Here is a 14,317-nt window from a genome sequence, read left to right as displayed (position 1 = left end):
GATGTTTCACCCTCCCATGCATAAAGCTTCCTTGGTGCTTCTCCCAGCAGTGAAGAAAAATTAAAGAAGTCAGTTTCCTTTAGCGTCCTTTAATATAATTTAGTCCCTGAACTTTAAAAAAAATTACAATTAGTACCTCAAACACAGAATTAAAAAATGAATTATACATAAAATTCCCAGATTGATCCTGGAGTATAATTAGAAATTCTTATTAAGTATTAAGATTTATAAGCCAACAAGGCATAGAAGGGTAAAAGTCCCCAATAACATACAGTTTCCATCAGACGAGCTGCGAAGGAGGAGCACAGACTATATCTATAACACATAGACTTGCTGCACATCATATTTTTGAAAAATAATTTTGAGCCCAAGTATATATATATATTTTAGAAGGTTTAAAAGTAGGTGGATAATTTAATGTTTGAGTATGAGTGAAGTTTATGTTCATATCCAAATTATTCTAGGCTTGATAAAAATATAAATTCCAGATAAATTCCAGATAATATGAGTTTAGCTCATTTTCCAAGCTCTATGCCCTTTAAAAGCATAGCCTAAGTAGATACAGTTCTAATAAGCTATTATTTTACATGTTGTTTACACAAATCATTGTTGTTTTTGTTGTTTATTTTAGTTTTTTTAATAATTTCTATTAGATGTGTTTGTCTGTGTTACGCCGCAGTGAGCTTGGATTCGTCTCAATAGGTAACCATGCTCTCTCTTAAATGTAAAAAAGTATATTGTTTATTATATTTTAATAAAAAAAATATTTTTTAAAAAATACACTGATAATTCACATTACCAACCAAGTACACAGGAAAAGTTGATAGGAACTTTTGGTTATTAAAAAAGACTTTTTGGGTCGTGAAAAACAATATATATGTGTGCTAAGCCATTAGTGCTCCATTTGCTTGGCATAATTATTACTCTGCCTTGGTTTCCTTCCAAGTTCCGATCGAAGACTTGGAGGTCAATGACAGATCACAAAATGCAGATTGATTCTGGTTAGAAAATAATATAAATCATATTCTGAAACTTCACCTAATAATTTAATTAAGCTATTGGGTTGAGATGATTTTTTGACATGGTATCAAAGCTTTAATGACCAAGCGATCACGAGTTCGAATCTTACCATCCTCATTTATTTGATAAAAATTATGTACAAAGTAATGTGGGTCTGTGCAAGTTTTAAGCCCAAATAGCTTTCACTTGAGAGGGTGTGTTAGAGAATAATATAAATCATATCCTAGGACCTCACCTAACAGCTTAAGTTATTGGGTTGAGATGGTTCTTTGACAGTTCTCCCTTGTTGATGGTGAAAGAGAAAGACCTTTAAGGACGACCAATCCCACAGCATCTAACTGAGTGCAAGAACCTTCAAACTCCATTAATTCTCCATTGTTTGTCTGTACTTTTCTAGCCACTGTTCAATAAAGCTATTGCCAGATCGAAGACTTGGAGGTAAAGAACCTTCAAACTCCATTAATTCTCCATTGTTTATCAGTTTTCTAGTTTCAACAAAACTATTGCCGGAACGTGTTGACTGTAGACTGGATTGAAGGGGACATAAGAAGGTGAGGATGACTCTTTAACTCTGCATGCCCCCTTGCTTCAGCTGTGAGTGTAAATTATTATGGAGTTTTTCTTAATAATAATATCATTTGAATATATTTATAATAAAAAAAAATATTTAAGAAAAATACACTGATCATTCACATTACCAACCCAAGTTACACAGGAAAAGTTGATAGGAACTTTTGGATAATTAAAAAAGACTTTTTGGGTCGTAAAAAACAATATATATATATGTGTGTGTGCAAAGTCATTAGTGCTCCATATTGCTTTGCCATGAAGGTTACATGACTTATGTAATATTTAAATGTGCAAAGTCATTGCTTGGCGTAATTATTACTTTGCCTTGGTTTCCATCCGTCTCGAAACAACAATTAATTAGTGGGACATTATTCTGCACAATTTTATTTTTACTTTATTTTTTATTATTCATTTATGTTTTCTGTTGCATTTTTAATACTAACAATTATGTGCTGATGTACAAATTAGTCTTTCTTTGCTCCGATTAAAAGGCACATCGTAGATTTAAGATCTAACTTAACTTCATTAATTAAGGTTTTATCTGAAAATTTGAGTCTCTAACTTCATAGTCTATATATATCCATGTTTAATTTCCATTAATGAATTAATATTGACGCGTTTCCAACACTCCCTCACTCTTGATTTAGTCAACGAAGGGACCTAGCCAAGGAAACTTGTTTGATGCTTCTCCCAGTGACAAAGATCAAACATATATATACTAACAATACTAGGAGACAAGTTTTGGTTCAGGAAATTATTAATATGTAATCTCTATAGAGCATGATATCTAGTCCATTTTAATTATTTTTAACACTAAAAGAATGAATTAATTTAAGAAAAAATAAGCAACCCGTAAACTGTTTTGGAAATCAAATACAGCCGTGTTCCTATACTAGTCTCATCAATGAAGACTTTAGGGTCATGGGAAAAGGATATATACGCGAAGGCATTCGAAGAATGAAGATTGGTTATCCCTTGTTGATGCTGAAAGAGAAAGACCTTTTAAGGACGACCAATCCCACAGCATCTAATTGAGTGCAAGAACCTTCGAACTCCATTAATTCTCCATTGTTTGTCAGTTTTCCAGCAACTGTTCAATAAAGCTATTGCCAAAATATTAAGTTAATTTTTTTAAATGATTTTTTTATAATTGTGATGTGTTAATGTAAAAAAAATAATATCATTTTAATATATTTAAAATAATAATAAAATATTTATCCTGGATATACAGGGGGAAAAAGAGAGTTTGATTTCTAACATTCGCAAAGTAATATTATTTCAATAAATTTGAATTATCAAAATAGAATACTCCGTGTTATATTAAAGATAAAGGAATAACATAGAGTATTAACAAAACTTATAATATTATGATGTAATTAAGATTAGACATGAATAGAATTCCACTTTGTATATTGAGTCTTTAGTAATTAATAAATAAAGATTTGCTGATTTTTCCTTGAGAAAGTTGGATTTAGTATCTTGTCGGACCTATATACTCTTGAATCTAGCATGCATCTAAGTAAAAAAGAAATTGGATTTGGCATCGCTCAAGAGTTTCATGGGTTTGACTTCCTTGATCTGAAAGAAGATTGATTCTCCCTTGTTGGAAATTATAAAATCATTATGTTTTGGGTTCTTTTTTTATTTGTCCATTTTTTTTATTCTTGATCACTTAAATCAATCTCCTTTTCTGGGAGTATTTTAAGATTTATAGAGTTATGAACAGATTGCTGTACAAATCTACGAGTGTGCAAGCAAATTAAAAACAATTCTTATGAATTAAAAGAATAACACTCGACTGATTCTCACAACAGCAGCAATATTTGCAAGCAAAATAAAGTAATTCTGATGACTTGTAAGTCATAAATAACTATTAAAAAGTGTAAACAAACGTACCCATCAGACGATTCTTATGGTGTGGAATGCGTGATAAGAAGCAAGGAGGTCTTGGCATAGGCTCCCTAATGTCAAAAAACAGGGCTCTGTTATTTAAAATGGATATGGAGACTTTCTTCTCCGAGCTCTGCTCTATGGAAATCCTTAATTATTAACCTGTACAGACCAGATTTCATAGAAGGGTAGAAGTCCCGAAGAACGTACAATTCCAATCAGACGAGCTGCGAAGGAAGAGCACAGAGTGTACCTATAAGCACATAGACTTGCATGTAGGGGATTTTATCTACTCTCACAAAAATGTCAGTTTTGGAAGGTAATTAATATGCATAATTGAATAGTTCTTTAACCCAATTTGGAACAAAAGGTACGTGAAAAGAAAGTTTAAATTTTTTATTAATATTAAGATGTACTATTGAGGGATATATGCATCACCCCAACCCCCGCAATGCTAAAACCACCACTATAAAAATTCTATTAACTATTTGAAAAGAAACATTCCTTCCTGCTTAAAGAATCTTGAGCGGGTCTAAAATCCATATGAATGGCTGTTCTTTTAGCAGATTTTCATAGACTTGCTGCACATCACTCGCATAGACTTGATCTCAACAAAAATGTTAATTTTGGAAATTAATTAATATTACCGTGTTTCCAACACCTCTGTTTAGTCATTATTGTCTTTTGTTGGCATGGAATTTTATAGAAGACGAGGACGAGTGGTAGAAGTCCCCAGCAACGTACAGTTCCCATAAGACGAGCTGCAAAGGAAGAGCACAAACTGTATCTATTAATTAGCACATGTTCATTGCTATTTTCTGAGAAACATATAAATTGTTTAACCCTTCAAGTAAACAGTCCCCTGTTCTTGTTAATAATAGCAATAATAATCTATCAGTACATGCGAAGGGTAGATGTCCCCGAGAACAGCTGCCATCAGACGAGCTACAAAGGAAGTCCTAATTAGAGCATGAACTGTATCAGTTAGCACAACGACTAGCTGAAAAAATGTCAATTTTGGAAATTAGTACTGCCGTGTTTCGAACGCTCACTCTTGTGTGGAATTATTTGCAAGTGAACGTTCAGTTCCATGAAGAGTGGACAGTATCTATACATCCAAGTTCCGAAGACTTGGAGGTCAAGGACATATCACAAAAGGCAGATTCGTTCTCCCTTGTTGATGCTGAAATTAAGAGAAAGACCTTTTAGGAGGATCAATCCCAGAGTATCTTGAGGGCAAGAACCTTCAAACTCCATTAATTCTCCATTGATTGTCAGTTTTATAGCAAATGTTCAATAAAGCTATTGCCAGAACGTGTTGACTGGAGACTGGAATGAAGTGGACATAAGAAGGTGAGTAAACTACGATCGTAAATTATTAAGAAGTTTTCTTCGGATTTTGTGGCTTGAATTTCTTGGAAATTATATTTTAGTGAAAATTATAGCAATCTTCGCATAAATCTTTTTGCTAAATACAATTTGGAAAAACATCTCTGAACATTCAAATTAAGCTGTCACGATTTTTAATTTTTTTTATCTTACTATAAAAATTTCACAATTAACTACCTTATTTATTAGCACTTGTGTTAGTGAATTAAAGGACTTCTCCTCGTGTGAAAATATTAGCTGAATGAATTTATTGGTTACTTAATCTTGTTGTACAGCTGCGGATTGGACATAAGAAGGTGAAGATGACTTTGTTTATCATTTATTTTTTCAATTATGTATACATAATCCCATAGCTTAAATTATTTATTATTTAGAATAGAAAAAAGGAAAAATCAAAGTATATCAATTCAAGGAATGATAAGCAAGAAAAGTATTTTAAAAAAAACAAAATATTACTAATCAAGATTTGTCAAATAACTATTTAGTTATTTTAATACTAAAAGGATTGATTAATTTAAGAAATATTAGCAACCTCTAAAACACTATTTAAATCTATTTAGAAAATTAATATATAGTTTTTTAATATTTTTTTATGATTTTAATAAATTAATATTAAAAATTAAAAATAAATTTTAAAGATCATCACATTAATATATTTTTTAATTAAAAAACATCGCTTTACATTATCAGGCGCGCACTCATTAGTTGCCCCCATTGCTTTGCGTAATTATTACTTTGCCAATAAACAATTTAGTTTGCGCAATTTGAAGTCAATTTGATAGAACCTTACATATTTCAATGGGTTTTACAGTTTTACTCTTACGAGAGAGAGAATATTTGAGATTTGAGATTTGCTATAGTGCGGATGTTAGTATGGTGAGTTGGTGCACCTGAAGCTTGTAACCCTCTTGATTACTTCTGGATTGATCATCCAACTACGGTTGGCTTGACCTAAAAGTTAATCGGATAATCCTGATGGACATATATTAGCTTCAGTGTGATACAGTGAACTGGATTTTTGGTACATCTAGTGACATGGTAAAATAAAATTGAAGTGTATATTTTTAAAAAACTTGAGATAAATTTGAGTTTTCATCGAATATGGTAAGTCATATCAGATTAGATCCAATCAAGGATCCAGAACTAAAATACTATTAGATACTAAAATACCAAAGTCTTTCTCTCCTTCGAATTTTTCATTAGTAGTTCTGCTTTCAACATAAAAAAATAAAAATAATAGAATAACATGCATATTAAATATATATTTAAATTTGCAATTGATATAAAAATCAAAAAAAACTAGCATGCATACTAATATTAAAATTAACTATGCTTAAATTAAAACAAGTATATAAATTGAAAGAATGACAAGCAAGAAAATTATTTTTAAAAACAACATGTTACTAAATTAAGCATAGTTAGGAAATCAATATTAATTTTTTTTAAGTTTATTTTTTTTATTTTATCCATTAATATTTTATTATTTTTTTGTATTTCTTCTTTGTGAAATTTTTCTATGGTTTTGAAAGTGACAAAGATTAACTCACACTTTTTTATTTCGATCTTCATTGAATCTTACTTTTAAAAATAATTTTTTTTAATTAAATTAAATTAATTACATGAGAGGAAGCAAATTTTATTCAAACAAGTTATTGCCAGAACGTGGACATAAGAAGGTTATTAAGAAGTTTTCATCCGATTTTGTGGCTTTGAATTTATTGGAAATTACATTTTAGTGGGCAAAGCAATATTCTCATAAATATCATTGCTAAATACAATTGGAAAAACATCTCTGAACAAAGTCATTGCTTTGCGTAATTAATACTTTGCCAAGTCAATAAGGAATCTTGTTTTAATATACTTTGCCGCGTTTCCATTAATTAATTAATATTGCCGCGTTTCCAACACGCACTCACTCACTCTTGTACTTGAGATTTGATTTCGTCTTTACATGTTTTACACATCCTATGTCAGTCAGTATACAATCTAAGATTAGTTTGTGTATAAATACTACTAAGAATGTCTTTCTTCATTCCTCATCTCTCCCAAATATACTTTGAATCCTGTAAGGCCAGCCAAACATGGGGTTTCCACCTATTTCATCTCTCTCTTTCATTCTGTTTCTCTTCCATTTCCATTCAACTATTTCTTCTTCTCATTTCTGTGCTCCTCACCAAAGCCTTTCTTTGCTCCAATTCAAAGAATCCTTTTCCATTAATAGCTCTGCTTCATGGAATTGCCACCATCCCAAGACAGAGTCGTGGAAAGAGGGTACAGACTGCTGCTTGTGGGATGGAGTCACTTGTGACCTGAAAACAGGGCATGTCACTGGACTGGACCTTGCTTGCAGCATGCTTTATGGCACCCTCCATTCCAATAGCACCCTCTTCTCCCTACATCATCTTCAAAAGCTCCACCTCTCTGACAATGATTTCAACTTCTCCCATATTTCTTCTCGATTTGGCCAGTTCTCCAATCTGACACTTCTTAACCTAAATTTCTCAGTCTTTGCAGGACAAGTTCCTTCGGAAATAACTCACCTCTCCAAATTGGTTTCACTTGATCTCTCTGACAATGACGATCTGAGTCTAGAACCAATTTGTTTTAACAAGATTGTTCGAAACCTAACCAATCTTAGAGAACTCGATTTGGAGTGTGTAAATATGTCTTTGGTTGCACCTAATTCCTTGATGAATCTGTCCTCTTCTTTGTCATCTCTTTCCCTTCAGTATTGTGGATTGCAAGGGAAATTCCCGGGTAACATCTTTCTCCTCCCAAACCTTGAATCACTGGATCTGTCATACAACGAAGGCCTCACTGGCTCTTTTCCTTCATCCAATTTGAGTAATGTCCTCTCTGACTTGAGTCTTTCTAATACAAGAATTTCAGTTTATTTAGAAAACAATTTAATCAGTAATTTAAAGTCATTAGAATATATGTTTCTTCGTAATTGTAACATTATAAGGTCAGATCTAACCCTGCTTGGTAACCTCACAAACCTCACTTATTTAGACCTCTCAAATAACAATTTTAGCAGTCAGATCCCATCATCATTTGGAAACCTAGTTAATCTTTCATATTTAGATTTATCCAATAATCAACTAGTAGGTCCTATACATTCTCAATTAAATACCCTTTCAAATCTAAGGAATCTATATTTATCCAATAACTTGTTCAATGGAACAATACCATCCTTTTTGTTCGCTCTTCCTTCCTTACAATCTCTTGACCTTCATAACAATAATTTCATAGGTAATATAAGTGAAATCCAACATGATTCTTTAAGATTCCTTGATTTGAGCAATAACCACTTGCTTGGTCCAATCCCAAGTTCGATTTTCAAACAAGAGAACTTGACAACCCTTATTCTTGCGTCCAATAGTAAATTGACAGGTGAGATTTCTTCTTCTATTTGCAAGCTGAGATTCCTTCGGGTCCTTGACTTGTCCAACAATAGCTTGAGTGGTTCTATACCACTATGTTTGGGCAGCAACATGCTCTTAGTATTGCATCTAGGCATGAACAATCTTCAAGGCACTATCCCTTTAACATTTTCAAAGGATAATAGCTTGGAATATCTCAACCTCAATGGAAATGAATTAGAAGGGAAAATACCACCATCTATCATCAACTGCACAATATTGGAAGTTATTGATCTTGGCAACAATAAGATTGAGGATACATTTCCTTCCTTTCTAGAAAGGCTTTCAGAGCTCCAAATTCTTGTCCTAAAATCCAATAAACTCCAAGGTTTTGTGAAGGGTCCAACTGCATATAATTCCTTCTCTAAATTACGGATTTTTGACATCTCTCACAACAATTTTAGTGGGCCATTGCCAACCGGGTATTTCAATAGTCTTGAAGCAATGATGGCCTCGGATCAGAACATGATTTACATGAATGCAACAAATTACTCTAGCTATGCTTATTCCATAGAAATGACATGGAAAGGTGTCGAAATTGAGTTTACGAAGATCCGAAATACTATCAGAGTACTTGATTTGTCAAATAACAATTTCACCGGAGAGATTCCAAAAGTGATGGGAAAGCTTAAAGGACTCCAACAGCTCAACCTTTCTCATAATTCCCTTACAGGTCATATCCAATCATCATTAGGAAATTTGACCAATTTGGAATCATTAGATCTATCTTCAAATTTGCTTACCGGAAGGATTCCAACGCAGCTGGGGGGTCTAACATTTCTTGCAATCCTAAACCTTTCACATAACCAACTGGAGGGGCCCATACCAAGTGGAGAGCAATTCAACACCTTTGATGCAAGCTCATTTGAAGGAAACTTGGGTTTGTGTGGATCTCAAGTACTAAAAAAATGTTACGGTGATGAGGCACCATCATTATCGCCATCAAGCTTTGATGAAGGAGATGATTCAACATTGTTTGGAGAAGGATTTGGATGGAAAGCTGTGATAGTGGGGTATGGATGTGGGTTTGTGTTTGGAGTTGCAATGGGATACGTCGTGTTTAGAACAAAAAAACCTGCATGGTTTCTTAGGATGGTTGAAGATAAATGGAATCTCCAAAGCAAAAAAACAAAGAAGAATGTTGGCAGATATGTTGCTAGAAGAAACTAAATAATGCAATTGATATTTTAAAGTAAGTTTTGCAAGCATTTGAGTTTTCAAATTTTATGTTCACAGTTTATGTTAGGCTATCTTTTCTTTACTATTTCATTTGATCAGTCTTACCTTTCTAATTTTGCAGTACAAACAAGATATCAAGTGGATCAACAATAGGGTGGCGAATTCATAGTATTGGAATTTTTTATTATTATTTTTTTTTTGTAGCTTTCCTAATACTTCTATGAAAAAGAATTCATGCATGTAACAAGTTTGTGTTAACTATAAAATCACTTAAATAAATCTCTGTTTCTGGGAGTATTTTGAAAGTTATAGAGTTATAAACGGATTGAAGCAATTCTTGTAAAGTTAATAGAGCATCCAACAAAATATTGCTGTTAATAAAGATCCTTCAATAAGAAAGTTAGGAATGTTCACAAAGTACTACCTTGCGTTCATTATCAGAGTGAAACTAAATTTCACTCAACATAATCGGTGGGTGACAGCAAGTTTTAGAATAACAATGCAATAATTTTAAACCATCATTGTTTTGCTAATGCATGACAAAGCTCAAGCACAAGAGAGGCAATTCAAATGCGATCTAAATGCGATCTATACTCACCGAGCTTTCGTGCATAGCCAAACCACTTGCTCATCAGATTAGAGATCCTCACATTTATAAAAACAGCTCCAGAGTCTCTGACAATAGCTTTTGCAAGCATGGTCTTCCCTGTGCCTGGAGGTCCATATAACATTACCCCTTTTTGTGGACCAAGAAGTGCCAAGGTGATGTGTAGCTGCCACCTCTCGTGCAGAGCTATAGACTATTGTGGGTTCAGTACAAGTTGCCAAATTTTCCAACCTTCCATTGACATTGACAAGAGTAGAGTCCATTGAGTTGTCACTAACCTCCTTATCCATCTCTGTCAAACTGCCTCTGGCATTAAGAAACCTAACCTTATACTTTTTCCTCCTTGAAACAATTCCTAATGATACCTGAGAACGAGGATGAGTGGTAGAAGTCCCCAGAAATATCCAGCAAAAATCTGTACCCAGGGTTGCATTATTGCCTTTTGTTGGCATGGAGTTTCATATAAATTGTTATACATTACCGAGCGCACACAAAGAGTACTTTTGGGTCACAATAAACGATATATAAGTGCAAAGTCTTTAGTGCCCCCATTGCTTTGGCGCACGTATTACTCACTCTTGTACTTGAGATTTGGTCGGTCAGTGACTTCGATTTCGTTATGATACAATCTAAGATTGCTTTGTCTATAAATATACTACTACATATACAAACAATGCCTTTCTTTATTCCTCATCTCTCCCAAATTTACTACTAAATCCTGTAAGGCCAAACATGGGGTTTTCACCACTGTCCCTCTCTTTCATTCTGTTTCTCTTCCATTTCCTTTCAACAATTTCTTCATCTCATTTTTGTGCTCATGACCAAAGTCTTTCTTTGCTCCAATTCAAAGACTCCTTTTCCATTGATAGCTCTGCTTCATGGAATTGCCAGCATCCCAAGACAGAGTCGTGAAAAGAGGGTACAGATTGCTGCTTGTGGGATGGGGTGACCTGTGGAATGAAAACCGGTCATGTAACTGGGCTTAACCTTGCTTGGATTCAGGTGCAGAAAAGAATGTAATGAGGGATGGTTTCAACACAAAGATGTAGTTGCAAAATACAGTAATGACCACTTTCACAATTGCAAGAGTGTATGCCATTCAGTTACTTCTGTTATATCCCTGATGCAGGATATATAAAAATACCACACAGCAACAAAAATACCAATATTTTGATCATTTCACAAGCTCATTCATCGGAGTAAGATCCATTAGATAAGCAAGCTACAGTGTCCTGTTTATTAAAGCTAATAGAGCATTCAAAATTATGTTGCTGCTAATAAAGATCTTCAAAAAGGACAAGTCAGGAATGTTCAAAAAGTACTACCTTGCTTCCATTATCAAAGTGAAACTAAATTTCACTCAACAGAGTCGGTGGGTGACAGCAAGTTTTAGAATAACAAGGCAATAATTTTAAATCATCATTGTTTTGCTAAATGCAAGACAAAGCTCAAGCACATGAGAGGCAATTCAAATGTGATCTATACTCACCGAGCTTTTGTGCATAGCCGAACCACTTGCTCATCAGATTAGAGATCCTCATATTTATAAAAAAAGCTCCAGACTCTCTGATAATAGCTTTTGCAAGCATGGTCTTCCCGGTGCCTGGAGGTCCATATAACAATACCCCCCTTTGTGGACCAAGAAGTTTCTCATGTGAGAAGAGCTCAGGTTTCCGCAGAGGAAGAATCACCAGTTCATACAAAGCTTGCTTGATAGATTCCAATCATCCAATTGAAAAATAAAAATATACAATTACAGCATATTGATAAACCATTAAACCGGCCACAAATTTTAAAGCCTCTCTTCCAATCAATTATATTTTCAACATGAGAACATGGCCATATTGGATAGTGTTTAGAGGATAGGCATGATTGTTACGAAGCAGTTTAAATCTTCCACAAAGCAATTGCCATCAGAAGGCTTCATAATTGAAAATTTGGTTTTCGATCCAAATTTCATTAGGCATAGAAATAACTAATATCTATGTTTCCCAGTTATAGCAATCATATTGGTTCAAGGCCAAATCTTCAAATTTAATTTCTTCCAACTATGAACCTGTCAAGTTAGTCACGCAGGAGGCTATTACTGAACATAGCAGCCATCGGCGTTCACATAGTATCATTTTCAAAAAAGGTGGACTCATATAAATGTAACTAATAATCATGTGCCATTAGTTTATGATATAGAAGAGACTCAAATGTACTCCATTTGATGGATATTTTCATGTTTTCAGTTGACGTTAGAAACTTTGAGTATTTGTTGCATGGTAGCAGCCAACAAAGTATAGACAGCCTAGAAAACAAATGGCACGTTTGAAGACACCAGGAAATATTATAATGGTTTATGGTTGTATAAACAATGACAACAGTACTATAGCACCAACCCAAGGTCAACACAATAGTACAAAAGTTCCAATATATCAGACACGAACTTGGTCTCCAGTTTCCACCAACCAAAAATAACTCCATCCATCCAACAAAACTTGAAATTTAATCATATCCCATTCAGCATGAGCAATCACTCCCCAACATCCCCAAAACTGATGGAAGCACCTATCTTCACCAAAACACCCTAATTCTCCAATCAATGTTCCCTACAATAACCCACCAAACCACACACATCCCTTATTGAAGTCTTACCCTTATGGTCCTCATCCTATTATCACACAAAATTCAAAATTCTAGCAAATAAATGACAATTCAAGCATGCTATAACATCAACCCAGAGGCCAAAACTCCAGCGCTCCAGTACAAAAGCTCAATATACAGCTCAATCAGAATTGAACTTAGTTTCTACCAACACAAAACAACTTCATGCATCCCAGCAGAACTGGAAACTTAAACACACCCAATTCAGCAAAAGGAATCACTCCCTGCCGTTCTAAAAACTGATTAACTTACCTATCTTCACTAAAACACCCAAATCCCTACAATAACCCACTAAACCACCAAGATCCCTCATCGCAATCTTAATCTCATGGCCCCCATCTCCGTTGTCACACAAGAATTTGAACTTTTCATCAACCCAGAGGCCTAAGCTCCAACCCATCAGTTCAAAAGTTCAACAAATAACTCAATCTGAAATGAACTTAGTTTCAACTACTAAAAAGCAATTTCATTCATCACAGCAAAACTGGAAACTTAATCCCATCCCATTTGGCACAAGCATTCACTCCCTCATATCCTAAACAACGATTAAAGCACCTATCTACATCAAAACACCCAGACCCCCCCAATCCCTATTCCCTACAATAAACCACTCACATCCCTTATTGCAATATCAACCTCAACCCCACTATCACAAACAAAACTCAAACTTTTGCAGATAAATGACAATTCAAGCATATAATAAAACCAATAGCACATAATAAAAACAAAGTCTATATGCCATTAACTAACCCTATAATCCAAATTCATAAAATTCTTCGTTTCATTATCTGACCATATAACGAAAATTCACAGAATCCTCCAGAAAACAATAAACCAAAACAAACCTAAATTCCATTAATTACACCTAGAACCAAGATTCACATAATCCTCTAAAACCCAAAAAAAAAGCCCAAAACAAAATATGCAAAAAAAAATCCAATCTTTTCAGCAAAAATATAAACTTTGCACACGCGCGCGCACACACACACACCTCATAAGGGTTTGTTTGGATAAAGGGACGACCCAAATGCTTAGTAATTTCTTTCTTATGTTCAAGGGCTTTCTTTGATGCTTCACGATTCGGATCAGGTTTCCGGAGCTCATCAAACAATACCAAACACCTTAAAGCTGCACTTGCTACATATAACACTGGTTCTTGCAAAAACATGGTCTCTGACGAAACCCCCTCTGATTTTGTATTTGTGTTTAAAGAACAGTAATCTCCTTGGGTTGGAGTTCTTGTTGGGTGGTTTGTTGGGGTTGTGTTGTAAATTTATGTGCTAGTAGACCTGGTGGTGGCAGTTCGGGTTTGAGCTATGTTGGGTAGTTAGGGTTGGGCTGGGAAAGGACAGGCTGAATTTTTTGGGAGAAGCCTCATTAAAGCCGAGCTCTCTTTCTACTTCTAGGCTTAACTAGTTACATGCCCCGCGCGATGCCGCGGATCAATTATTTTTTTATATTTTAAAAATAATTAAGATCTAAAAGTGTTAGGTTTCTTTGCAAAATTATACCCAAAGAGTCTTAGGTTTGGTTGCAATCTGACTCAAAAGTAATATTTATAATATTAATAATAACATTAAACTTAGGTTAA

General features: G+C 34.2%; 1 protein-coding gene across 1 annotated transcript; it reads left to right on the top strand.

Moving 5' to 3' along the window:
• The first annotated feature begins 6,398 nt into the window (after positions 1–6,398).
• On the top strand, positions 6,399–9,767 carry LOC118036855 (receptor-like protein 9DC3). The gene is made up of 2 exons (XM_073412843.1): positions 6,399–9,483; positions 9,592–9,767. Exon 1 carries the CDS (start codon positions 6,951–6,953, stop codon positions 9,459–9,461), a length of 2,511 nt encoding a protein of 836 aa, XP_073268944.1. The 5' UTR covers positions 6,399–6,950; the 3' UTR covers positions 9,462–9,483; positions 9,592–9,767.
• The last annotated feature ends 4,550 nt before the right edge of the window (positions 9,768–14,317 follow it).

Source organism: Populus alba, chromosome 12, assembly GCF_005239225.2.
Source record: "Populus alba chromosome 12, ASM523922v2, whole genome shotgun sequence".
Taxonomy (NCBI): Eukaryota; Viridiplantae; Streptophyta; class Magnoliopsida; order Malpighiales; family Salicaceae; genus Populus; species Populus alba.
The sequence above is the reverse complement of the archived record's forward strand: the minus strand, read 5'-3'. Positions and strand labels throughout refer to the sequence as shown.